A 25,469-nucleotide genomic window follows, 5' to 3' on the forward strand; every position below is an offset into this window, starting at 1 on the left:
AACATGCATCACAGTCTATAATGTTTAAGGGGACGTGTGTGTGTACACGCGTGTACGCACACGGTCTTGGGTGAGCCTAGACCCAAATATAAAAAGACTTTAGCGAAAGGAATACTGTGGTAAAGTGACAGAATGCCATTATTGTCGTTAAATGTAAGCCTGAATACTACCACATAAACTGAAGCAATGTTGACTAAGAGAAAGTAATGATACAAAATTTGGGAAATTCCAATTAGACTAATGTGCAAGTCTTTTTTTTCTTCATAATACTCCATTAAAAGAATGACAAGATATTAACTAATACTTTTAAACTTTTGCTGCAATAAAAAGGTATTTCACAAGATGTGGTACGGAAGATAATAATTTTCTGCATGTGGAAATTACATTTCATGTAATTTGACTTCCATGGCATCAGTTTAGAATAGTTTTAATGCAGATTTTTAGTAGTTCCCAGGGGGTAAATGCATTTTTGATTCCACCCCTTATCACCCTTGCCCCTCAAAAAAAAACATTGTCGCTCATTGCATGATTCGTGGGGTTGACGCTACAATTTTATTTTTACCTACTTATTATCTCTTGAATAAATATCAAGAGAACGCAGCATGCACCTACCCCATGTAGTCTGTTTCTGACAAGTAGTCATTTTAATAGGACATCAAGATGTTCAGGTGATACAGCTACGGAAGAGCAAAAAAAGGAAATAAATACATTTTGGTGGCTGGTCACATGTATCCTGTATAAAAGAGTGTTTGAATTTTGGGCCAGTAGGGAGTGTACAATGCTTTATGGAGTTTGTTTTGGCCCACGAAATGATTTACCATGAGGTTTTCTCAACAGTATGTACTAGGATGAAAACATTCTCGCTGGATTGATAGTTAATGGGTCGTCTTTATTGTCAGATTCCTTAAGTTCACTTTATTTTCTGCTTGATAGAATTGTTTTTAGCCACACATAACTGGTTTAAAACCCTGTTAGGTACAGTTGATCTCAGCAGTAATGTGAATTGCACCTGTTGCGTGCATGGTGATAGTCCATTTACTGACCAGGACTACCAGGAAAATAACCTAAGGTGGAAATGGTCTGTTGTAACCTCTAATCTTTCTTGGGATTTTAAGGATAGTCTTATTAAACAGTTAACCAAGGTCTGTTCCAAGTGAATGAGTCCAGCTAGATTAACTGGATACCGTAGCCTGAGATTAGTCTTCCATTTCAATGCTGTGTAGAGAGAACCATTCATTCAGACCTGCACTCGGCTATGGTTCTCTCTAACTAGTACACCATTGCCTTGATAATCGTAAGGGTACAATGTGATCTGGGTGTCACATACAAACCTGTGATGTTGAACACTATATCTGCACTTACTTAGCAATGTGTAACATGCATGCATACATACATTGGATGTGAAAGGTAAGCGGTCATTACTTAAGAGCTTTTTGATTTTTAATTTTCGATTTTCAGTAATAGCCTTATATCAGATTGTGAGGACCCAGTTCTTGGTAATGTTGTCCCATTAGTCCTAATTTTACTCTTAAGGGGTTCTTTCAATCTCACAAGTTCTGCCTGTTTTTTGTGTTAAGGGGAGCGTGTGGTAATAATAGCTAATTTACCGAACGCGCTGACTGGTTGTCCTTCGCGGCAGTCCTTTGAACGGAATAAATATCCCTGATGAGACCGGAGCGATCCTTTTTCTTAACCCTTGTGTCCTGAGTTCAAAATGCTGTTGGGGATGCATGGTGCTGGATGGCCCGCTAAGCATGCATCAGAAATGAGACCAAGATGGAAGAATTGGTTAGTGTAGCTGGTACACTTGGAAGCATTGTCGGTGACCTATATGCTGCGGTGAGCCAATTTGAAGTGGGCATTTGAGTAAGCCAGGTACTCCACTCCCATGTCAGGCATAGGTGAGACATTTTAGCAGCACCGTAGACCAGATCCCTAGTGTTCTGTGCACTGCCAGAGAAGACTTTCTTTTTTTTCTAACACATTTTATTGTTTTTACACAACAAGAAACTAAACCACCCTCACGACTACAGCCCCAATGACTGTGTGCCCGAATGCAGGGCCCTAAACATATATAGAGGTTTGTGTTTCAATAACAGAGTATTGTAATGTAAAAGAAAATGAAATGGAAGGCATTAGGTTCCCTGCTGAAAGTAACACATCGTCGTTGAGAATGACTGGAGGTACAAGTCCCTCCTCCGACACTCTGGGCTCATTCAGGGGAAGTGTGTTCCACAGTTCCTCCACGACATCCATATTTGCTCATACTTATGTGGAACCCTGTGTGCTTTGTTCCTAGCCAATGTTCCCTCTAATAGTTTTCCTTTGTGTACAGCAATGAAGAGCCTTTGTGCTGCCAAGGCCTTGTGCACCAACTCACCATGCAAGCATGGACTTTTCTCAAATGCATGCCACTCAGAAGGGGAAAGAAGCCCACAGGGAGTGACGTTTTAGAGAGTGAGGTACCTTGTTTGAGTGCGTTGTAAACTAGGGGGTGAGTCCATGAATATTTATATTAAAAATGCCAGGAAGACAACGAAGCAAAGAACTCTGATTTTAAAATCGTTCAAAATTAGCTATTGGAAATCTTTGGCCAACTAGCTCTCCATTTATGTTTAAATCTCTTTATTAAATACCAACAAAAACCAGCAGCATCCATAACAGTCCATGCATACGCCTACAACCACAGGGGCCGGTAAGTATCACATGGAACAACCTCTTCCCCTGGGTCCCCCCTAGACCCTGTCGCCCTGTCAAGATGATATCCCGTGTCTCCCTGGCCCCTCGTAGCATTCTCTAGGAGTTTCTCCGTTACCCGTGGTCTATGTGCCAGTAAACTTTCAACCCTCCCTCCCTTCGCCCCTCCCCCCCCCCCTGCACCACACCCCCTCCCCCCCCGTCCATAGCTGATGTCCAAGGACCTTGCTCCCCGCTACGTCATCCAACCGTACCTCCCTACGCAGGGGGCCTCACCCAGCCTGTCCTTCCGGTTCCGAAAGCCTTAAGAGTTTGAGGTATCTGGGACATGTCAGTTCCCTGAATTCGGTGGCGAGCAAAGAAATAAACGGCCTCCAGATCTCCCTATATTGCTTGACCTCCCCCCGTGCTGTCAGAGACATTTTCTCCATTCCCAGCACATACCACAGTCTGTGCAACCACCCTGTGACCGTAGGGAGTGTGGGTGTGCGCCAATGTGTGAGGATGTTTTGAATGGCTGAGCCTAGCGCTATCGCAATCTGCCTCCCTCTACGAGATCTGAGCGGGTACATCAATGCGTTGGGAAGGCCCAACAGGATGTAGGCCGGCAGACGTGGTAACTCAATATCAAACTGGGAGTCCACCGTGTCCAACACTTCCTTCCAATAATCGCGTGCATTCCCACAAAATGTGGGTCAATGTCCCTACCTGCTCACACCCCCGCCAGCATCTCGAGTCTTTACTGCTGTCCATAGCATGAATGCGTGCCGGAGTGTAGTACCAATACAGAGACACCTTCGTGAGGGTCTCTGTCAGGCCTGTGTGGTACGCCGAGTGTCGTGCCCTATACGCAATTTGCTCCCACTCCTTATGGCTTAGTGCCCTACCGAGTTCCGCCTCCCAGCGCATCCGGCCCGGGTGATAAAAGTGCGAGGAAGGCAGCTGGAGAAATTTATAGAGATCACTTATAAGCTTCGCGTCGGACGTCCGGGTCATAAGCCAGCGCTCATATGGGAATAGTCTCCGATCTGCGGTCTCCCGCACCGGAGGGCTCAGCGCCCAGTGTCGAGCCTGCAGATATCTCATTCTCTCCGTCTCGGGTAACATGTATTCCTGCCTAAAGCTCGAGAAAGGGATAATCCCCTCCGAGGTGTACAGGTGGCATAGCGCTCAGCAGCCAGCCGCCCTCCAATGGGCAAACGCTCCCCTCTGCATCCCCGGTGTAAAGTCCGGGTTGTCCACCAAGGGCGTCAGCGGGGACGGAAACGAAGTCAACCCGTATGCAAGGTTTGTGGCGTCCCACGCCCTCAGTGGCACTCTGGTGACAAAAGAAGCATAGAGGTTAGCTGGGCGATGGGCCCGTCTCAGGAACGGCACTTCCTGCAATGGCCGACCCGCCACCGCCTGATTCTGGAAGAGCCAGTGTTTGTCTGACTCCCACTTGCTCCACTCCACCAGGTGTCGCAGCTGAGCTGCTTGAAAATATTTGCGGAGATCCGGGACGCCAAGGCCCCCCTCCTCCGGCGCCAGCAGGGAGAGTGCCCACCGCAGTCTCGGTTTCTTTCCCTGCCACACAAACCTCCCCAGCTCCGATTGCATCCTCCGGATCCACCCAACCGGCGGCGTCAACGGGAGCGCCCGGAACAGATAGAGTATCTGAGGTAGGGCAGTCATTTTAATGGCTGCCACTCTGCCCAGTAACGACAGGGTACCGCGGTCCCACCGAGCCAATTCTTCCCGTATCTTCCTGCCTAGGGTCGTGTAATTGACCGCCGTCATCTCCGGCAGGGTGGGGGCCAGCTGTATCCCCAAGTACGGGATCGTGTCTGTAGACCAGATTATCGGGGCTAGACGCTGCAGACGCACCCGGGTCACCGGCGAAAGCGACAGGCCTAGGGCCACTGACTTCCCCATATTCATCTTAAATCCAGAAACCACCGCGAACGCGGCCAGCTCCTCGAGGCACGCCGGCAAGGCCCGGAGCGGTTCCTCCAAAGAGAAGATCACATCGTCTGCGTATAGGCTGACTGCGTGGTAGAACCCACCCATTTTCACTCCTTTCACCTCTGGGTTGTCCCTAATACGTTGCGCGAACGGCTCCATATACAGGGCAAACAGTATGGGCGATAGCGGGCAGCCCTGCCTCGTGCCCCTCTCAATGTTAAAGCTCCCGGAGCTGCAGCCATTAACCCTCACCACCGCGGTGGGAGTCCCGTAGCAGTTGAATATCATGTTACGGAATTTATCCCCTATCCCCACTTTCTCAAGCACTTGTTCTAGGTAAGGCCAGTGCAGCCGATCGAAGGCCTTCTCGGCGTCTACCGCCAGGAGCATTCTCTCACCTCGAATCCGTGCCGCCTTTTCTATAATGTGCACGATCCGTTTGGTGTTGTCCACCGTCTGCCGCCCGGGGACGAAGCCCACTTGATCTGGACCTATAAGCCCCGGCAGCAGGGGGGCCAATCGGGACGCCAGGATCCCCGTATATACCTTTAGATCCACATTCAATAAGGATATCGGCCTGTAGGAGCCACATTGTGAGCCGTCTTTCCCCGGCTTAGGGATAACCGTCAGTGACGCCCTCAGCAAGTCCCGCGGCATAGTACCCTGGTCTGCGAAGGTGTTGAAGAGGCGTGTGAGGATCGGTGCGAGTGCAGTGCAGAACGTTTTATAGAAGAGGGCGGTAAATCCATCCGGTCCCGGAGGTTTACCGATCTTAAGTTTGGCAATGGCGGAGATCACCTTTTCCACTCTAATGTCCCTGTCAAGACCCTCCACCTGCAGCGGTGTCAATGTGGGCAGAGAGACCGAATCCAGGTATCCCTTCGTGGCGCGCCCGTCCGGGGGGTCCCCAGCATAAAGGTCGAGGTGATCCCCTTCACCCGGTGCTTCTGGCGTGCCACCCGGAGCTTGCTCGCAAGCAAGCGGCCGCACTGATTTTTCCCCCCCCCCCCCCCCCAGTGTAGTAGGCATGCTTAAGGCGGAGCGCCGCGTATTCCGCTCTGTCCATATCCAAAGCGACAAGGGTCTTTCTTGCTCCTTGGAGCTGCCGCCATATCCGGGGAGCCCCGGTTCGGCGATGCACGTGTTCCAACTCCCTGACCTTCTGCGTGAGCTCCTCCCGTTTGCTACGTCTATGTGCATTATCCGCCGCCGAGATCGCAATGAACTCCCCCCGCAAGACTGCCTTCAGGGCAGCCCATTGCGTCGCCCTGGAGGTTTCCGTATTCTCATTGTGGGATTGGTATTCCCGAATCGCGGCAATCACCTGTTTGATGACGTCCCCTCTGTATAGTAAGGTGTCCCGAAGGCGCCACACTCTAGGGGCGGTATTCACCGGCGGCATCGAGAAGACAGCCGTCACCGGGGCATGGTCCGACATGGAGATTACTCCTATGTCCGCCGCTGTAGCCAGCACGCTAACCGGCTCGGTCACTAGGAAGTGATCCAGCCGTGCGTAGGTTTTGTGTGCATGTGAGTAGAAGGTGTAGTCCCGTTCTGTCGGGTGCAGGTGACGCCACAGATCCCGCAGTCCCATGTCTATCAGCTGTACCTTGCTACCCGCTGAGAACTCCCCCGCCTGCTGCGACCGCTGGGCGGATCTATCCAGCGTCGAATCGAAGACTAGGTTAAAGTCTCCCCCTATAATTACGTGTCTGTCCGGTGCAGCCGCCACCTCCTCCAGCGCCGCCTCTAGAAATCGATCCTGCCAGTCATTCGGGCTATATAGAGATCCAATTGTGATGGCTGTGCCCGCCACCCGGAACCGGTAGACCAACAAACGGCCCCGCAGCTCCGCAAGCTTGTGGAGGACCTCTCCCTGAAATCGCCGAGCTACCAATATCGCCACCCCCGCTGTTTTGGTATTATTTGAGGAGAAGAACTGCGTGGGGAATTTGCGAGAGCGCAGTCTGGCGCAATCCCTGGGCAAGAGGTGCGTTTCCTGAAGTAGACAGATATCTGCCTGCGTGTTGTCTCATAAAGAGAGTACCGCCCGCCGTTTGGTCGGGTTGTTAAGGCCCCGCACATTCAGCGTCACTATTTTAAAATTCATGGGTGACATGTAGTAGTAAAGCCTCTCCCGCTCCGTGCTCCCCCGGTGTCAAATGGCATTTCCATGAGGTCGCTGATCCTGTCTTGCCCCTTTTCCCTGTCTTGCAATCTGTCCTGCTTAGGACGGTACCCCCACCCCTCCCCGTGACCTGCCATCTTTGTTCCCCTTCCCGGTGTGGTGCCCACTCTTCCCTCCCTTCCGCGCCGTAACGTCAACTGCCCCCTCCCCCTCCCCCCCCCCCCCCCCCCCCTCCCGCCCCCCAGCCGGTGCCCCCGACTCAAACCAACAACTGCCCCAACAAAACCCCCCACCCTAGCCCCAATACTCGTATCTGCATAGTCCAAGTCCGGTCCTCTAGAGGACAAGTCTTCGGTAACTCTCTCCAGTGGGTGTTAGACCACTTACCCCCCCCCCCCCCCCCCCCCTGCCAGCCCCCCCTCCCCCTCCCCCGCACCCCGAACCTGAAAGCTGGTGTGTCCTCTAGTGATCTCCCACCGGAGCAGTTCTTAAGCCGTTAATTCGACGTCACTGTCGTTGGGGCCAGCGCTCTCGGCCACCTCTGGATCTGCACTGTCCCCTTCTGCCCGGACGGCCTGTGCGCCTAGCCTCGTCGGGCGGTCCCGAGAGCGCCTCCCAGACACCCGCCGCCAGTCTCCACCTCCGGCGCGCCCTCTGCGCGGCGGGGGCGCCTCCTCCTCTCCTTCTGTCAAGCCCAGAATTCCGCAGGTTTCCCGCAGGGAACGCAGCTGGTGCTGGACTCCATTCCACCGAAAGATGAGCCTGAAGGGATGCCCCCAAGCAATAGGGTACCTGGTTTTCTCGTAGAAAGTCGGTGGCCGGTTTGAACGTCCTCCGTTTCTGGAGCGTGATTGCCGACAGGTCCTGATAGAGGGCCACTGAGTGCCCCCGGAAGGTCAGGTGCTGCCGTCTCCGTGCCTCCGCCATGATCCGCTCTTTGAGTGGGAAGTCTGGTAGATAGGCTAAAATGTCCGGGGCCGGCGCTGGTCCTCTCCGCTGTGCTCCCACTCTGTGTGCCCTGTCGATTCGGACCTGGAACCCCTCTGGCTCCCCCAGGATTTCCCGGAACAGCGCCCCCAAGTATCCTGTCATGTCTGTTCCCTCTTCTGACGATGGGACCCCGCGGACCCGTATGTTTCGCCGAGACCTGTTTTCCAGGTCTTCGGCATGGGACTGGAGATCGATCTGCTGGTCCCGCAGTCTCAATACCTCTTGTCGCAAATGTTCAATCTCCTCATCTCGGCGGAGGCCAGTCTCTTCCACCGTGGCCACTCGCTCGCCTAAACCATCCACTTCCCGTTTAATTTCCCGCACCTCACTGGCCACTTCCTTCTTCAGGACTTGAAAGTCCTCCCGTAGAGATCCGAAGAGGGATTCCATAAAGGATCTGGTGAGCGGGGCCTCCCCTCCCTCGGGGTCTGCTGCCGTTCCAGGGGCCTGGGGTGACCGCTGCCCCCTTTCCTGCCGTTGCGACTGCCGGCCCAACATCTCAGGAAGAGTACGCTCTCCCTTCCGCCCGCCTCTGCTACCAGCCATGGCCGCTGGGTCGGGGGGGCCGGTCTCGATCGCTTTGTTGATCCTGCGCCGGGCCTGCTCCTGGGGGCGTCCCGTGCCAGAGCGTTCCTCTGGGCCCCCTGTTCTTCGACCTCCGGCCTCCCCTCTTCAGGACTAACCTCCCAACCACGGCTGTCTGTGGTCGCTGTGCCCGGCTGCGCTCCCCGTTCGGTCCTCCCTCGGCGCTCCGATCGGTCTCCTGGGGGTCCCAGTCCTCGCTGACTCGTCTCCTCTGCCCCGTCTGCTGTCTTCGCTGCACCGGGTCGTCCCCGCTCTCCCGGGGGCTACCCCAGTCGCAGAGTCACCACCCCGTCCTCGTCCTCTGGCGTAGCGCCTCTCTGGAGGGGGCCACGTCCACGCCTCCGCTCACCCTAGTGCTTCAGCCGCTGGCCTCTGCTGCCCTCAACAGCTCTACGCCGCCATTACATCGGCCCCGGATCCATCCAGCGCGATGGCTGCTCGCGCACTCACCGCTGCCGCTCGGCCTTCGGGCACCGTCCACCTACTGCCGCAGGGGCACTCCACCGGACCAGCTCGCTCCCTATCCTCCTCTGAAGGGGGGGGTCCCACCTCTGGTGTCCCCGCCGGCACAGATTCTCGGGCCAAGGCCTTCCTCTGCCCGTGGCTGTGGGCCTCCTCCGTGTTCTTGGCAGCCGCCTGGTCTCTCCCTTGGGCTCGTTCTCGGCAGTCCGTCCCCTTGCACCCCCCCCCCCCCGGGGGTCCTGGTCCGCTGCGGGTAATTCCGCTTCCTCGCGTGCTCCCCCTCCGTCACCGATCCCGCATGGCTCGGGGTGGGGGGGGGGGGGGAGGGAAGGGGGGCCCGGACGGGCGAGGAACCTCGCGTGGGGTCCGACCCCGGTGGCCTCGCCGCTCTTACAGTCCTCTCCCCTCGAGACTCACCCGGGGGCTCCCGACACTGGGCCTCTGTCGGCTAGGGTCACTGCTTCCTTCCCCCTCGTCCGCCGACTCTCCCGGGTGTAGCTCCCTTGTCCGCTTCGGCCCGTCCGTGCAGCCCCCTCCTTCCGCGGGGCCGCTCCGCTCAGCGTGGGCCGCTCTCACTTCCTGGCGCGGCTCGCTCCCCACTTCTCCTCGCGCCAGGCCTCTTCGGTGATTCCGGACTCTCTCGTGACGGCCAGGCCGCGCGCGCTGCCGTCCCCTCCGGCGCTAGGCTCCGCCTCTGATCGGCCGCTCAGCTACCGCGGCCCTCCGTGGCTGCCTCGGGGCCCCCGGGTCTCCTATCTGCGCCCCCCGCAGTTCCGCCGTCCCTTCCGCCCGTTGGAGCCTCATGATGGGGGGAGATCCTGCTGCGGAGTCGGGGCTAGGGGTTCAGCAGAGCGGGAGCCGACAGAGGAAGCGTCCGCTCACTCCGCCATCTTGGCCACGCCCCCTCCTAGCTCTCCATTTAGATCAATTGTGTGTGGTTATGCTAAACGTTAAGGATACAGTAAAAAAAAACTGTCATTGACATATTACTTACTTTACATTTTCATTGATCTGTTGCTTGTAGATTAAATTCAGATTTCAGTAGAGCCTACTTGGCGTTAAAATTGATTTTGGTTTAAGGTGCCATGCTTCCATCCAGCAAATGGGAATTTAAATATAATGCGAGAGAGAGAGCACACTTGAACAATTCAATGTAAACTGAACATTATTGTTGGATATTTTAAAACAATGGGACAATGTAGTAATACATATCGCAAACTTGATGAATTTGGGTATTTTGCTATATATCTAACCCTAAAGGTAATATTGTAGTCTATCACAGTTTCTCAGAAAATTAGTTGTGCCCTCTTTCATGGATTTTGCATCACATCCCTTCAGGTGGTTGGTTTTCACCAGCCTAAGTGCTCTAATCAAAGTGAGCAAATTGTGCAGACTCTTGCCCTGTTAACAGAATACCCCTTCTTTCACCACTCACAAGTACCTGAAGTAGACAAGTCTGAAATCCTCAGACAGGTTTTCTGTGTTATGCAGCTATTCCTGCAGTCTCTGTCTTTCCCATTAAAAGGAAATTACTATGGACACTTATTCGACCATTTACCTGTGTGCTTTACTGAGAGGCCAAGGATTGGATGCTCATGTAGTGTGAACACCACCACCTACTGAAATGCACTGTGAGAAACTCGCATTGCATTCAGTCTCAACTACAGATAGCTCACTCGTGCCAGTTTTGAGCATCCATCTACAAGGTGAGCACACCCAGACAACTAGAAGGCACTCCGTGCATAATATGCACTAAATAAGATATGCATGTTGCATTAAAGTACAGCAACACATCTGGAAAAACAAGTATTCCTAGGGAGTGCAACATGAAATTACACATGTGAAATGTAAACTGTAACATGTTGCTGACATTGCCGCAACAGAGGCTGTTAACGCAGTGGAAACCACGCATTTCTTACAGTACTATTTTTATGTTTTATGGAGGGAAATCACAAACATGGTGCTATTTGTCTGCATGTCAATCAGATTAGAATCATGCAAGTTGGACTCTTGTTTCCTCACGTGCCATTTTATCAAAATAATACAAGTTACATATTAAAAAAAAAAAGTCTATTATTTGCACACTCTTCCCAGTGTCCGTCCAGTTTCTACAAAGTGGGTTGTGAAAGAGCACTATATCAATAAATAATAAGGTGGATGAGGCATTAAATCTCGAAACAGATGCTGGGCTCTGGCTCAGCTTGAGGCCCTCTTGTAAACTCAAGCCCAATACGAGTTTAGCTTTCATGTGGTTCAGCCTGCCTCTCTCTAATCTTATGCACAACGTTAAAAAAGACAAAGCATTAACATTTTGGGTAAAAATGAGAGACAAAAAGAAACCCATTTAGTGGCTGATTTGTAGAAAGTGAAATTGCTAAACCTTTGATAAATCCTGGCTTCCCAGCTTAACCAAACTGTGTGATCTTAGGAAAGCTTCCGGAGTGATGACAATGGATACTTTCCAGCCCCGGGGCACATCCAACCAAGTTCGTGCCAGGGAGAAATAGATCTCATGAAAATACTTTGATTGGATCACGCGGAAGTGCATCAATGTGGCCAATACCCTTAGTGCTAAATTAATTCATTGTCGTTAATGGGACCCTATGTTCTTCTCCCACCCGGCCACAAGAACTCTGTGGGGTCCGGTGCATTAACAACCAGGAACTTGTAGAGGCGAGAAATACCTCCCCGTCGATGTTAGTCAGTGACCAGTTTACACTCTAGTGGACTGAACTCTATGAGCGTGTTTGTCTCACCCTATATCTATCTAGAGTGTGATGCAAATGGAGGGATCTATAGAACCGAGAGGACTGCAGCTGAAACTTGGCTGCGAGTTCCTGGAACGATCTGATGTGTCCGTTCCCCAGTGTAGAAATGCCTTTTAGGTCCGATGAGCGAAACCCCACAGTCTGACAGTGAGTCCTGTGCCAAAGGGGGTAGGTTATCTTCCCAGTGATGGTGCTATACCGAAGGGCCGCATACCAGCAATGGGTTAGGGACCTGGGTGATGGGCGGCAATAAATGAGGAGGTAATCTGCTATACAACAGCGAGAGTATGCCGTAGGGTTGTAGCCAGGGGCGGTTGGGGCGTTGCCCCACTAACCACATGGCCACGGAGGAAGATTAACTTCACTGCCAGGCGCGTCCTGACTCGAAATCCGACTCAGTCAGGAGGACACGTCGCTGAAGGGGGTGGGGCAGCACTGGAGGGTTGGGTTTGTTGTTGACTTCACGGAGTGACAGCAGCAGGGCAGGCCCAGTGCGCATGTTCAGGTTTGGGCTGATCATTTTCTGACCAGCCCGAACATGCGCACTAGTATAGCCTGCAGCGCCCTGCATTAGGAGAGCGGGCGAGGGCTGCTACTGGCCAGTGGCCGCAGCCCCCGGTCTCCTATGGGCGGAGACAGTCCGTGCTCTAGCCAATCCTGGCGCCGCTGGAGCAGCGTCTGGATTGGTTGAGAGGGGTTGCGTTGCATGGTGCACGATGGTCGGGGTCGGGGATGTGAGGGCAGAAGGGTGCACACTGCCGTGCAGCCCTCCCAATCAGGTATGTGCTCGGCTCCTACGTGGGGTTCTCTGCGGGTGGCCACATTACACCGTCTTCCCAGTAAACAGTTACCATCGCGGTAAGGAATCGCTAATGTATAAGCTTAAATGTCACCCTGCGGTGTCTTGTGTTCTTTTCTTCATTTGAACCTAGACAAGTTCAGCTGAAATACCTGACTGTGGTACCTTGGGAGCGGTAATAACACGAGACAATTTACTTTACATCTTTACCCAACTTGCCGCCGTTTTCTGGAATGTGCTTTCATTCTTGCCTGACTGACTGCATATGTTTCTGCACTGTAACATATGTCAAGTGACACAGGACTGTCCCATTGATGCAAATGTCCTGCTTTCAATAAGACGCATGATAGGTTATTTTTTACAATTTACAGACACTGACAATGTTGTTGTACAATGGAACTAAGGCAAAGTGGGCTAAAATGATTGCACAGGAGCATACGATGTGGTCTGGATAGTAAAGCAGTAAAATGTGTCATATGTATGTGTGGGCTGGAGTTATCATCAGCCTGGTGCGTCTATTGGTGTGCAGGGGAACAGTCTGCATTTTATTTAGTTATTGAGTTTTATATAGCGCAAACATGACCCTTTTGGGTATTCGTACATTTCAAAATATGTTTATTGTGTGAGACTGTGACCCATAATCTCACGTTTAAAATGTATCTTTAATGTATGGGAATTAGCATTTAGTGGCTCTAATCTCATTGCTCACAATGCACCTTCTGTGCCCAGCCATGGTTGTGAAACTGATTTGTTGTTTAGTCCCATACATTTTCACTCTATTTTATGACACATCACACGAGGGTGTGGTTGCCCATAGTGATTCTCGTTGGTTGCTTCGTCTGGGATTGTGCATGATATAATTTGGAGTGGCTTGTAACACCTGTTACATTTACTGGATTGATGTGTAAAATTAGAAGCATACGTCTATTTTTGCTATCAGAGAGTGATGGACTCATCTACTCACTGCTTTGTAATCTGTGCTGTCCCTGTGCATTAGTTTGTCCTCTTTTCAATTCCTATATGTTTGTGTAGTGTATTCCATCTATTGGGGTGTTGCAGGGTAGGTTTGTGCTGTTTATATTTTAATTCTGGATGTGAGGAAACTAGATTATTGCCATTCCAATGCAATGTATTGTTGTGTTTGTTTTTTAAACCTGTGTTTAAGATTGTTGCTGTACACGCAAACTCACTGCTTGATACGAAAGCTCGTGCGCACCTCCACAGGGGCCCTACTTTAGGTGTATGTTTGGTGCTGGGAGTGTTCCCCATAGTAAGGGACTGCGTTGGAAAGAGATGAGGTATAATACATAAAAAAATCTCGAGTGGAAAAAGTAACTGCATTTAATTGTTTTAGATCACCCCCAGTCCTTTATAATTTATTTTTTCTTAAATGTGTATTATGAATTAGACTGTTATGTTGTGTGGCTGTATGACTATGAGTACAACACTGGATGAGCTGTATGCCCTCATAAGTGAGGGTTGACTTGAGTGGTGTGAATACACTGGATGAGTGGTGTGCCCTTCTGAGTGCAGGGTGAGCAGTCTACTTTTGTGAGTGTAGGGAGAGCGAAACAGTGTGCATCTTTGAGTGCAGTGCAGCCAAGGGTGAGTGATGTCTGTGTGAGTGCAGGTTGAGCAGTGTGCCTGTGTGAGTCCATGGTGAGTTATGTGGATGGGTGAATGCAGGCTTAGTGATGTCAGGGAAGGGTGGGTAATGGGTCTGAGTGCAGGGTGAGTAGTGTGCCTATGTGAATGCAGGGAGAGTGATGTATCTGTGCAAGTGCAAAGAGACTTGTCTGGCTACTCCCAGAGATGTTTTCCAAGCCACCTTTCTCAAATTTGCTTGAAAATGCACCATTTGCCCACTCTTATTTTCAAAATGTTCTCGGGGGGAGAACCCCCCCGAACCCGCTGTAGGTGTTTCCGGCTCGCTCGCTCGCCACAGTGCAGTGTTTACGCCTCACCACTTTCAAATGTCAGCAGCTGCTCCTGGTTGTAGCAGCTCCAAACCATAGCCTGTGGCAGTCTTGTCTGTCTGCTTGGACCCACTCATTTATATTGATCAACTGTGAGACCAAGTAGTACAATTTAAAATCTGCCCAACCCAGGCTCGCCTCAAATGAGGAGTACCTACATTTCTCAAATGAGACTTTGGGTGCCTTACCAGCCCTGGGAAAACTGGTGATTTGGGCCTGCAACTCTGTGAAAAAAGGCGAGCAGGAGTGGGTGAGGGTAGTGTAATACGTAAAGGCAACGGGGGAGGAATACCATCTTAAAGGGCGCACCCCTTCTGGCGATCGAAAGAGTTAATCTGCACCACTCTCCCATGTCCTGCAGCGTTCTGGCCAGGAGTGGAGACATGTTCTGAGTAGCGCTGCTGAGTGAGGGCCACAGACCTGCCAAGGTAACAGAAACTGACGGCATCTACCCTTCTCCTCCTCCTAATTTCCCTCGTAGGGGCACCGGAGATTACCTTCCCCAGTTAACCCCAAGCCCTCGCCAAACACCGCCAGAATCTCCGTAACGAAGAGGAGGATGTTGTTTCATACAGGGAGATGCAATCTTTTGTTCCCTCTCTCCACTCGAAGCCTCTGAGTCCGGCTTCTAACCTGATGTGCTCCGCCAGGATCTCAATCACCAGGGCAACCAGTAAAGGGGAGAGCCGGAATCCCTGCTGCATACCTTTTTCTATAGAAAATTTCTGTCAGGGCTCAGGTTACCCGGACTTGTGCCACCAAATCTTTATGTATTAGTGATACGCATTTGCTAAATCTGGGACCAAAATTCAGCTTTTGGAGTATGGCTAGGAGAAAGGACGCTCAATAAAAGCCAGTAGAAGTGCTGCATTGCCCAGCAATTCTTTTAAGCGGGCCAGTGCTAGGTTGAATCGCCAAAGGCAATGCCTGGTGCCTCTGCCCGGCATAATGCTGTTCTGATTGATTTGCACAACTGATTATATCACTGTGTCCAGATGCGTAGCCATTATCTTGGTCAGATTTTTCACCTCAAGATTGATTAGGGAGAAACTTGCCAGGCTAAATCACTGTGATGGTCTGTTTCCGGAGGTCCTGGGGAGCTCCCCACGTTCATTGGCATCCTTGTACAGCGCTAGGAGATCAGTATCAGTAATAAGGAATATTTATAGTACAACTCCAACGAGAATCCATTCTGGCCAGTGGTTTTCCCTCCGGGAATAAATTCTATTGCTTGTATTTCTTCAGTAGTGAGCAGCAGATCAAAGACTTCACTGTTTGCGTCCGAGAGCATGTGTACGGGCAGGTTGTATTCAATTAGGTTGTCCTGCTCCAGGGCTGGAGGCTCCAAATAGGCATATAGTGCACAGAAATGGTACTGCAATTCCCTCAGCGCTGTACCCTCCTCAACTCCGTGACCTTACTGTATTGTCAGAAAGCTGCCATCAGCCAGTACTACAGCTTGGCCACCATATCTCCCAACCGGTACACCCCACCCTGATAATAAAGCAAGCAAAGCTTTTCCAAATCCTGCAGCGTTTGCCGAAAGGCCAGGTAGTCTTGATTAAGACTATGCTGCACAGTTTGTGATTAGGAGGCCCAAGCCATCTCATCCAGCCTAGAGATCTTACCCTCAAGGCGGAGAAACGCCTCTTTACCTGCACCTACTGCGCCCGCCAGTATATGAAAATGCGCACCCCCAGAGCACTGTTTTAAATGCATCCCTGACTCCTTATGACTGCCAACAGCACTTGGGAATGGTCCAAAAGCCCCCATCAGAAGGATTTGAGCCTGCAAACATACCCTACCTCTGAGGAGGGCAGCAGAAAATAATCCATACTGGAGGTGCCATGGGGAGGAGAGTAAAAACTGTATTGCTGCTCGGTACAGTGTTGCGATCGTCCGACATCCACCAAGCCAAACACAACAGCCCATAGCCGAAGGCCTGTAGAGTGGGCTGGACGTTCTGTCCACCTCAGGGTCCAATACCATGTTAACATTACCCCCTAGCAATGTGAACCAGGGCACATCCGCCGCCAAGCGCTGCACCACTGCCTCCAGTGTTGCGCAACTGAGGAAGTGCATAGATTATTCACAAAGACCAGGGTAGTCTCTCGAGTCGCACACATCACAAACCTCCCTAAGGGGTTGTGTGCATCTCCTGCACACTTGCGGGAACTTCTTTTGCAGCATAATTCCCACACCCCTGCACCCCTTCGTGTAGCCTTAGCAATCTACTCTGGAGTAGCTGAACTTCCACAGAAAGGAACAGTTGTTCCCCAGTAGGTGTTTCCTGGAGTAGGAGTTTAATTAACAAAACTAAACAAGAACATACCAAACGCCAACACCTCTGAAGCTCTGCAACTGACGGAAGCATTTCTCCCACCCTTCACCTCCCACCCCTGAAGCATCTATCACCCCACTGAGTAATCGGCCATAACTCCCCAACAGTTAGAACAATATTCTGGGGGTATACCTCCTGCGGCCCTCAAGCAAATTACTACAGTATACCGCTCTGAGCCTGCCATAAAGATTAGGAAGGGCGGACCTCTGCATGTCCCTAGAGGGTTTTATGGCACCCCTCCTCCCTTCGTCCATGGGAGCTGTACATAGATGTCGATCTTGTGTGCTGTGGTCGGTACAGCGTTGCCTCTTCTTCTCTGTGATGCTGTCTGTTTCTCCTGGTGCATGGCAGCTGCCGCCATGAAGTAGCTGACCTATCATAACAGTGAGCGGCTGGCAACACGGACGCCCCATGGTTAAGGACCGGGCGCTCCACCACCCAAGCCCATGCACTTTCCGACGTGTCAAAAAACAATAAGCAATCATTAAGAATGACTTTGAAGCATGCTAGGAACTGCAGCATGTATTGATTTGTATGGCCCTAAGCTTCTCCTTAATAGCTTGAAAAGTGCTGCGATGGTGCTTTACCTTTAAAGTGCAGTCAGGAAAAAGCATGACTCCGGCCCCTCACACTTCAATTCCCCAATTATTTGGGACTCCTGGAGTATAGCGTCTGTTGATACAGTTCAGGAGTCCAGCTATCATTGGTCCTGATGGCATGGGACCTGTGCGCCTGCTCCACTACAAAGCAGGCAGCTGAAGTATTCTGGAGAACCCTGGAGTGCAGCCACTCCAAAATCAAGGCGGTAGGCCAGAGTCCCTCTGTCTTTTCTGGGCCCCCTACTATGCGGGTATTGTTCCTTTGATGCCTGCCATCGGAGTCCTCATGCCTGGTCTCTAGGGAGCTTACCCTGCACTGGTGGGTTACCAGTGCATCCTAGAAGATCTTCGTCGAGTCCTCCACCACAGGCTGCCTCCCCTCTGCCTCCGAAACCATCTCAACTGTATTGTGGAGGTCCTTGCACAGGAAGAACCGGTCTAGACTGAGTTCCCCAATCTTACCTGCCAATGAAGAGCGGGATTCGTGTATGGCGTGAGGAATTGATGATGTGGAGTCAACGGGGGTCACCTTCCTGCGGAGTTCCGTCCCTGCCGCCCTCCCTTCTGTCTGTGATTGTTGGGGTGGACTGGTCTATTTCCCCCCCCCCCCCTCCCAGACAGAGGGCGCCTCCTCTTTACCCGTTGCGCCCTGCCAGAGTGTCCTATCTGGGCTCCGGGGACTGTAGGAGGGGGATCTCAGTATGTCCCCATGCTGGGTGCGGTATAGGGTGTATCCCTAGTTGGCAGCTTCCCTGAGTCGCCTAGCAGCCCATTGCTGTTAGCCGACTTAGGCCAGTTGTTCAGTGTGCAGTCCTCGGAGCCTACTTGGCTCCCTCTCACTGTCGGACCAGGGCTCGTATCAGAAGTCCCAGGTGCTCAGCTTGCTACCTCTATCCAGATGTCCTGCAAGGAAGTCAAGCCTTCCAGTACAGCTGCACTTGTGCTTTCTTCCAACCTTTCTCCGTCTTCTCCACAGCCCTGTGTGACACCCTTTCACCAGGGACCATGCTCGATCATAGAGTTGCCGCCCCCCCCCCCCCCCCCCCCCGGGTCCGCAGGGCACCACAGATGCAGCCCCCTCCGCCTGGGCTCAGAGGCATGATCTGGGCCCGCTGCTGATCTCTCTTGCTGGGACTCCATGGCACCACGCCCTCTCATGTGGGCTGCCCGGATCACTGTGCTTTCAGTGGCACTGGGCAGGGGCTGAAGGGCAACCAATTCCAGCTCTAGAGGAGGCAGGGAATTAACTCAGCGTGACGGATGACGACGAATACATCTGGGGCCAGTGTAGCGCTCGGAACTCTGCGCCTGCCATCTTGGCCTCCGGCCAGTACAGTTTGGAGATGACTCGCCCCCCCCCCCCCCCCCCCTCCCCTTAAAATGCAGTTGGATAAACACAGGCAGAGAACAAAGTACATATGTAAGATACATATACATCACTCCAAACATTGAAACGTAGACCTATGCAGTATTTGCAGAGTATACTATCAAAATATCATAAATCCCACCCCACAACCACTCGCACCCCCCGCCCCCCATCCTGGTCAGTATAATACATACGAAACTATAATGTAGCAAATTGTACAACAGGTGTAGCCCTGTCAATCGAACAGTTATAGCATGGACATCGATCACTTCATAACCAACAATTAAAAAATGGGTAGCTTTACACAGTGGGAAGTGAGCGCAGATATGTTTGCAGGGGTTCCGAGAAGCCCTTGGGTCACACTGACAAAAGGAAGGTTTTCAGCATGATTTGTAGCCAACTCCTCACCAAGCGTGATGTTTTTTAGCCAGTCCCGAAAACAAGGTGCTTTGCGACTCCCCCATTCCATGGCCAATTGTCGTTTAGCTAGCAACGTTGCAGTAGCGAGCAGTTGACGATACCCTTTGAGGACAATTTTAACATAGCCTAGCAGTACCATATGGGGAGTAATCATCTCATCCAGTGCTGCAATAACTCGAGCCCAAAAAGCATCAACTGCTGGGAAGCACCACTCCATATGTAAATAACCTGCATTCTGTGTACCACTTCTCTGACGGCTAGCAGCACAGGTGGAAGAGTACTTGGGACAAACTTAACCTCTTCAGAAATTTGTAGGGGGGGGCGGGGGGAACACCTCCTTTGTTTGCTGATAGCAAAATGTCCAATTGCCGTATGTAATGGCCCACCGTAAATCCTCAGCCCATTCCACTCTAGCTCGATTGGGCGGTACAACGACGAGTAACCAAACTGCAGTGTATAGAGTGGAAGCTAATCTATAGGATTGTGGGGCTACAAGTAGGCTAGACAGAATTTCCCATTCTGATGACCTGCATGATTTAGTTTGCCATACATTATTAGCGTGTCCATTTGGGCTGGAGGGTTATTGCCTAAGAATTCCTGGAACGATTTAAAAGAATGGTTACTAAGTTAGTCTCCAAGCAAATAGTTGTGACACCAACAGAGTTGAGATCAGACTGCTGAGAGGTGAGCCATTTGCAGTGGAGAATAATATTGTATGAGGATATGCGGCCCATGGAGAAACAGGTCAGCGCTGGGATGCTCCTTGAGTTACTACGCGCTTTATAAAACCATTAAATAAATAAATAAATAAATAAATGCGGCAAATGCAATAGCTGGGTATCCCAAAGGGAAGCAAGTCTGGACAACGCCAAACAGGTGCAAGATGGAAATGGGGCTTTTGGAAGAGGGAGAGAGTGAACGATGCCCTTCTCTTTTACAACATGAGGGGCTTTCCTACTATTATGTAATCAATGATGGATAAATTGCTTCAAAGCCTCTGCCGCCTTGCATATGCGACCATGTCTTTCCCCCGATCTGGGGAGCAACACCCCCTGACCTAAGGCCCATTCGGCACCAGAGCAGGCAAGGTAATTAGATGGTCAGAAGGCCTGTCACACTTTCAGGCTAGGCACACCCCTAAGGTGGACCACCTGAAGTGGACAGTCTAGAAAGGGTTTCACCATCTTGGATTTGATGAAACTCGAAACTCTAGGTCCGGATTAGGCCCACTCCACATAAAGTGGTCATATAGTGGGTGTAGTCACCCCAGGCGTAAATAGCCCATTGGCTACTACCCTACACACTCCTAAACGCCCCTAAATTCAATATTTAGGAGTCCCTCTGACACCAGGAAAACAGATGTGTCTACTAGGAACCGAAGAAAGGACAAAGAAGAGCCGAAGTCATGAGAACAGAGGTCCTGCACTGAGATTGGTGTCAAACCCTGCCTGGCAGCTTTCACCGTGTCCATCAAAGTCCGACTTGTCAAGATGCTGAACAGCCTCGCCAAATACTTGGACTGTTACTGCCCCCCTCCCCTTTCACCAGCAAAGCAGCATCTCCCTTGGGGTGGAGGAATCATCCCCCCTGCATCTGCAGACACAGACCGCACAGACCCGGTACTTCGTCTTGCTGGCCATTGGGCCCACCTAGGAAGCAACTTGCCCGGAAGACGTTGTTGTGAGTCCAGGAGGTCAGCACCATCGCTTTCACTAAGTCTCAGGAGCCTCTCAGCGCCAGGAGCCCTTGCAACTTCCAAGACTTGTTACATGTCCAGTCCGGACACCACCGACCTGTAGTTGAAGGACTTCAGGATCCTCAAGCCCATTATCGAAAGTGGCCCTGCTGCCCCGTTTTTCTCCCTTTCCAGGTCACCAAAGCCAAGTGAGAGCCTCTAACTACAGCGATCCGCTTACGAAACACCTCTGCACCTGAGCCCCCAGCCTGGGTTCCCGTAAACAGACTGTATCCCTGTACTCTAGAGACCCTCACGAGCTGCACCCCCATTTAGGTTCTGGCAGACTTCTCCCTACTTGCAGCCTTTTTTTTACAGGTACTTCTTCCATAAACTTTAACGCATAGAGCTCGAGGGTAGAAATGCAACCAGCACCTCTGCACCCGGACACACCAGTGCAGGTAAAACCGAACAGCTGATGGTTTCTTGGACCTTTAACTCTAAGCACCTTAAATCCTGGAAGTCCTCCTTCAAAAACATTTGCAAGTATATCATCATTGTATACTTCTACAGGATAACATTACCGCGTTCACGAATCATACCTCAAAACTGTTATCCAACTGTTTTTCATGCAATCCTCCTGGCTCTGAACCCCACCTTACGAGTTATGAAAATGCACACATTTTTGCTTGATTGCATGCTTTTCAATTTTGGTATGCATATTAATTCAGCCCAGCAAACGCTTCTAAATTAGAAGGCTTGGCTGGATACAGGAGACTGACCGGTAGCTGGAGAGCTATCAGTAGCTCATGAGCTTCTCGTTGAAGCCTGATGTAAGCCTTGCAGCTCAGAGCCACAGCTATGGGGTGGGGTAATAGAGTACAGAGAAGCCGGTGTTGTGAAAGAGGCTCTTGCATTAAGTTTTCCAGCATTTTTCGTAATTTCTTTACATTTGCATTCTGAAATTCTCATGCTTACTATAATCAGTTTCCTTTTTTTCCCTTTTCAGTGAAGCCTGGAAGGATGAAATGCTATGCAGATGGAGCTACAGAAATTGGCCGAGATATAAAACTGAAGTGTGAATCTGAGGGTACTCCTCCATTGATATACACGTGGGAAAGACTGACTGGAAATAAGAGGCTTCCTGCTACAACAAGTATGGATAATATTTACTGATGTACATTCAACAGTTAAATAAGATTTATGTTGCAACTTTTTTATTTACACCCTTTGGTTTATCAATGAGACTTTAAACAGTAGTCTTATAAATAAAAATATTTTTATGCAGGAGCATATTAGTATAACTCCTTTTTGGTAGTCTGTGCTCTTAACCGATTGTTTGCTGCATGTGTAGCTAGAGATCCATGCACTGCACACTCATGCCATGCAGAATTGGGCTTGGAACATTAAAATGTCTTTCTTTAAAGTAGTAGCAGATGTGTGGAATTGAATAAAATATCTACTTGTTCATGGGACAGGTTGCTACACAAAACTGCTTGTCTTGTAACAAAATCCACTTGTCCCGTTGGTACCACGTAGTGCGGTGACAAATTATGGCAGCAATCTCATTATATAAGAGCTCTGATAATAGCCTCTTTGATTATGCCAGAGCTCATACCATAGTAGAGTTTGAGTACAAGCAATTTTCTTGTTTTGACTACTTTCCACGGACCTACATTCTGGGGCTGGAGGTAGCGGTAAGCAATAGTTCCCCATGGTTGGAATACCCTTTTGAGCCCGTGCAAACCTACTAACTTGCATGTTTTATGGGTTTTCATCAGCTTGTCTTTAATATTTTCCTATATAGAGAGAGGTTGGAAATTCACTCCTGACAAGGGCAGAAGTAAAATGTCTTTCATGGTTTGGGGAAAAAGTGGTTGGTGGGAATGTGAACTTGTTACCATGCAACAGATTTTCGCATGAGGAAATCTACACATGAATATTTGCCAGTGCTAAAATGCAGTTGACAAATTTTTTCTAGGAGTACGTTTTCTTACCTACTTCTATAAATTCTTGTGAATTAATTAAAGCCGTAAATCTGCACTCCTACAAGGACTTATACCATCGGTGCACTTTCTTTAGGAATTGGGCCCCTATTCAGGTCAGGCATTTTTTTTTTTTTTAATTAACATAAAATGTTAATAACCGATGTTTATTGTTACCCAACTCATTTTATCGACCTCGGATTGATGAGAGGCTGAGTGGACCTGCTGGGATTTGAACCTGTGACCATGAGGTCGAACACATGCCCCTGCAATGGACACACTAGTCCACTGAGCCACCAGACCCGACTAATTTAATACACTTTCTCTCTATTGAACGGCTGACTTCACTATGAGTGACCGCATTCTGCCCTTTCACAAAGAGCATATTGGCACACAAAGTAGTTTGTTCACTGACCGAAATTACTAAGCTAATGTTTGGTTTTTGAGACCAAAAATATTTTTACTTTCACCAGTGTTTGTTATAATGATGAGGCTCTGGTAGCTCCCACAACAAAGTTTTACAGAGCCCATATCAAAACAAAATACGCATTGACATAACTAAAAGGCTCTCCATCTTTGGCATACCTATTGGTTTTACCAATGCTTGTTTATTTTAATGTGTTCTATAATTTTGTTGCAATTGGTTACACTGATTCTCCATTATGAATATTTTTGGGAAATGCTAGCATGCATCAACACGCTTTTCTAAACAATGCTTCAAAGAAATGGTACCTAGAATGTCACAGTAGTTTAGCAAAATGTTTTTTCTCCTAGCTGCTTTTTTTATGAACATTTTATTTTGAAAGCAAAGAATCATAAATCTTACTTTTTAAGCTTTTGCATATATTTGCATCTAATCAGAGAGCATCTTGGAAGCATTATACGTAGCTTTATATTAAAGTTTGCAAACGTGTGTAAACACTTTTATACTGATATCACTGTCTGTAGTGCAGTCTGAACGTACACGATATCCTTAGTGCTCTCACCCTAATAGTAAAGGCCTTGTAGTAATGAACCATAAATATAATTTCAAACAGCATTAACACATTGACACAACTATACCTTAATTGCAGACAATGCCCATCCCTGATCCATAATGTGGTAGTGTAATCTGGCAGCCAAACTGTTTGTGGTGCAAGGGGTTAGGCCTACTAGTCTCAAGGACATAAACATGAAAACTTCTTGACCCCAAACTATGTCCTGGGTGTCGGGCTATAGGAATTCCACATCGCTGTAGTAGTTTTTGTTTCGAGGTGACTTATGGTAACGCCCTTGAAACTTATGGTGCACCAGGTCACAGACCCACTCATGTCACTGTTGCTACTGAAAACGGAAAGATTTTGACACAACAGCTAGGAGAGAATGGACATGGCATCGAACAGTACCCTAACAAAACCGGCCTCGCCAACTCCGGTTGTCTCGAACATCCAGGTGCAGTTTGATTAAGAATTACTTGTTAGGACGGGAGTGTGTTTGGAGATAACCAAGATTTTACTGAGTCCCTGTCTGGAACAGTTGCAGAGGATGTTGAGTGCTTTGAGCCAGACTATGAAAGTTGAAGACCGTGAAGTATACCAGAGAAACAAAGGGACCATTTCTCTTTTGCACAATGACTCTCCATTGGAGTAGATGCATATCAATGCCCTTAATCAGAACAAAGACCACACCTACTGTCTCAGAAGTTTACACTGAGGATGGCCACAAAACCCCCCACCTCGAAAGGCCCTAACACCACAAATCGATAAACATCCCCTCCATGAGCCAACTTCTAAAGAAGTTTTGACTGCACAGAAAAGAACGGCTCAGAAAACGATATACCCTGTCTGAATAACCCGTGCCAAAAAAGGCTTGACAGTCCTCACCACCCGCCGGACCCCTCAGCACCGAAAAACATTGTGGATGCCAGAGAAAGTTTGAAGTTAAGGAAAACATCCTCTTGGCTAAGATTATGCCAGCCACCCTTGGTCCGAAAGTGGCGTTGAGAACGAGGAAATCTTAGGAAGCTAAACTTTTAGAAGACACTCAAAAACACATAGAAAACAAATGACAAAACATATTGATTTTGGGATAGACCATATTGTTGCCTCACCGCCATGAGACACATGCTCCATCAAAGAAGCCTAAACTTACATTAGAGCAAGCAATTTCAGAGGAAATTCAGTTATTCCAGCCCTTAAGAAGAAAAAAAGAAAGTACACCTAGTCTGCCACAATGTTCTATGCCTCATTCATTGTTCTTTGGATTAGATGAGGATTCTTATGCAGATCAGCCTCTACTCGTACCAACATATGAACTTTGAATTAGGCAAGAAATACGCGTCTCTTAAAACTTTAAAAAGGTGTACCTTGTCATTACTCTTTTAATCATTCATTTTTTTGTTTTTTATAATGACCTCATTGAAATGTTTCCTTTCCTACGCAGTGTGCGCCAGATGGATTGATTCAATATTAGGTGCAAAAATCATCAGCCACTACTAATTGTTGCTGTTTTCATTGACCAACATTGGGTATTATTTAACAATAGTGGATGTCAATTGTAAGATTTGAAGTACTACACAATAGTCGCCCACATTGGGTAATTTCAAGCCTCAACAACTGGGCTCATTTTAGAGCTTTTATTGTATTACCTCCAGGCCTGGAGGAATTGCAACTAAAATAAATTATCACTATCCCAAAAGTATCCCTATGCATCAAATCCTGGTAACTGTCTTTATAAGTTTTATGGAACTGATATA

At 49.5% G+C, this 25,469-nt stretch overlaps 1 protein-coding gene across 2 annotated transcripts in view; it reads left to right on the forward strand.

Moving 5' to 3' along the window:
* Positions 1 to 25,469, forward strand: part of CXADR (CXADR cell adhesion molecule) — a 389,642-nt gene that overhangs the window by 108,963 nt on the left and 255,210 nt on the right. For both annotated transcript variants that reach the window (XM_085623056.1, XM_085623057.1), the window contains exon 4: positions 21,760 to 21,906. In XM_085623056.1, the coding sequence (XP_085479182.1) occupies positions 21,760 to 21,906 (147 nt within the window). The remainder of the gene's footprint in view (positions 1 to 21,759; positions 21,907 to 25,469) is intronic.

The sequence above is a fragment of the Triturus cristatus genome, chromosome 8, assembly GCF_964204655.1.
Source record: "Triturus cristatus chromosome 8, aTriCri1.1, whole genome shotgun sequence".
NCBI classification, from domain to species: domain Eukaryota; kingdom Metazoa; phylum Chordata; class Amphibia; order Caudata; family Salamandridae; genus Triturus; species Triturus cristatus.